At 42.3% G+C, this 2,320-nt stretch overlaps 1 protein-coding gene across 2 annotated transcripts in view; it reads right to left on the reverse strand.

The window, feature by feature from the left end:
* The window catches only part of NR2C2 (nuclear receptor subfamily 2 group C member 2), a 56,398-nt gene extending 54,531 nt beyond the window's left edge, over window positions 1–1,867 (reverse strand). For both annotated transcript variants that reach the window (XM_045289851.1, XM_045289850.1), the window contains exon 1: window positions 1,761–1,867. In XM_045289851.1, coding sequence (XP_045145786.1) covers window positions 1,761–1,832 — 72 coding nt within the window. In that variant the 5' untranslated portion in view covers window positions 1,833–1,867. The remainder of the gene's footprint in view (window positions 1–1,760) is intronic.
* Window positions 1,868–2,320: the final 453 nt, after the last annotated feature.

The following is a 2,320-nucleotide window of genomic DNA, read 5'->3' on the forward strand; positions in this document are numbered from 1 at the left end:
AGAGAGAGAGAGAGAGAGAGAGAGAGAGAGAACTATTTCGGCAGAACTCTGGGAACTTTGGGAGCGCTCAGGAAGGGCTTTGGAGGGACTTTGGGACACTCTTGCCTGCCACTGAGCAGCTTCCAGCCAGGCCGCATGTTCGGGAGGAGCCCCACGGGTGCTGTGTAAACCTGAAATTTCTTCTAAAGCTCATAAAACTCACTTGGATCATGGAGAAAAAAAATAGTGGCTCCAGGGGATCTGCTGGGGCAGTTAATTCAAGGCAGAAAGGTCAGCTAAGAAGAGAATGGTGATATGTTTTTTTTTTGAGGGATCTTAATAAATAGTCTCAAAGGAGAAATGACGATTGTGGTACAGCTGATTTGGAACCAAGTTTCTAAAAATTTTTAATTGTACCAATGAGGAAACGGCTAGAAAAGTGCCAAGGAATTTGTATCATGACAATCCAAGCATGACAATGCGCTTCCTTAGTTTTTGAGGGTAGCAAGGGGGAAGTCTTATGAGAATTCCCTTAGGGAACCTTAACTCATCCATCCTATGACCCTGTTCTTGCTCTTTCTGATTTTTGTTCCTCAAATTTAAAGAACATTATAAAGGAACACAAATTGAGTCCCTTGAGGGTACCAAAAGTGCAGAATGTGTTAGGGAAGGCTAAGAGAGATGGAAACACCACCTTTAGAAGGGTACAGACCTAGATGAAGGATATGCTGAGGAAGAATAGCCTCATATTTTGATAGTTTTGTTTCTTGAATGATTCCATGATTTTGTAGCACTACTTCTGTAGTTGCTCTTGTATGTATGTGTGTGTATGAGGGGGCTTCAAGAAGTCTGTGAAAAGAAAGTATTAAAAGATAATGGAATTTTCCCACTACTTCTTGAAGCTCCCCATATAAGCCTATATATTTTTAATCTCTCTCTCCATCCACACACATTGAAAAACATATTTTAAGGAGACAGCTCACGTAGATTTGGGAGCTGGCCCATCCCAAATCTGTGGGTCAGATGTCAGGTGGAGACGTCTTCACATTCATCCAGACACATGGTACCAGGAGTACATGAACTCCAAACCTGGCAGGACAGAGGATGGGTTTGTGGGGATGAGGGAACTGGTTAGTTCTAAAATCTGCAGGTCAGATGACATGTTGCAGGCCCTCAGTGTAAGAAGCAGGGTAAGAGGATGATAAGTCAAACACAGAATCCAAAGACAAGCTTTTTCCCCCAAAATCCATATATACTGAAGGAAAACCATATCTCCAAAGAAACAGACTAGTCACTTCAGATCATAAAATGGAGGATGATTATATTATAGAAGAGCAATCAGCCCAATGTCTGCCAAACCACTGAGAATCATAGCCTAGCCAAGTTGACACACAGCACTAACCATCAAGCATACAGCGGAGTATTTATTTTTATGAAGAAAAATGAAATTCTGAGATATGCTATGAAACAAATGAAACTTGAAATACTATGATGAGTGAAGTAAGTCAGACACAAAAGAATATGTGACTACACTTATAAGAAAGATCTAGAATAAGCAAATGCTTTGAGAGAAAGGGGAAGAGGTAGTGGGAGTTACAGCTAAAAGGGTACTAAATTTTCACTGGGGGTGGGGTGGGATAGTAATAAAAATGACACTGTTTTGTAACTGATGCTTAACTGAAATCTTTAGTGAAACCCTTGGTCAGGTTTGGAAGAGGATATGGGATGAGAGAGTCATCCTGGGTTAGGTAACCAGAACCAAGTGGGAGCAGTGTAGGTACCTGAATGCGCTGAGGAGAGGCTACGGCGGGGTCGGTGGAGATTATCTGGATGCGCGGGGAGGGGCTGGTCATCCCTGGAGATTCCGGCCGAGGAGTCTGAGCACGTGGAACCTGTGGGTAAGAGGCAGCCTGGATCATACAGGGGCTCAGAAAGATGCCCAGTGGTGGAAACAGGCCCGATGACCATATCTCTTGATTCCATGGCTGTGGCCTTAAGTAATAAACCCTTACAATTTTGTGGTATGGGTCTGGAACACAACAGGAATCAATGAGATATTGCCACCAGATGGCCCTAAGAAAATACGATATTAAATAGTCATTTCTAAAGTTAAAAATGAGAAAAAAAAAACAGTAGGAATTTTTAGTAATTAAAGCTACTCTTAAAAGTGAGCTGTTAAATACTACTTTAAAGATTACAGTTTCCACAAGAAGACACTCACAATACTGTAGGGTACCAGCATTACAATGGAAACTGCTGGGACAGTCTTTACAAAAGGGTTCTGACAGCCAGCCTCTCAGCAACAACAGGATGGGGTGGGAGAAGACTGTCAGTCATAGGC

This window comes from Echinops telfairi, unplaced genomic scaffold (genome assembly GCF_000313985.2).
Source record: "Echinops telfairi isolate 266 unplaced genomic scaffold, ASM31398v2 ScPeMD7_31;HRSCAF=116, whole genome shotgun sequence".
NCBI lineage: Eukaryota > Metazoa > Chordata > Mammalia > Afrosoricida > Tenrecidae > Echinops > Echinops telfairi.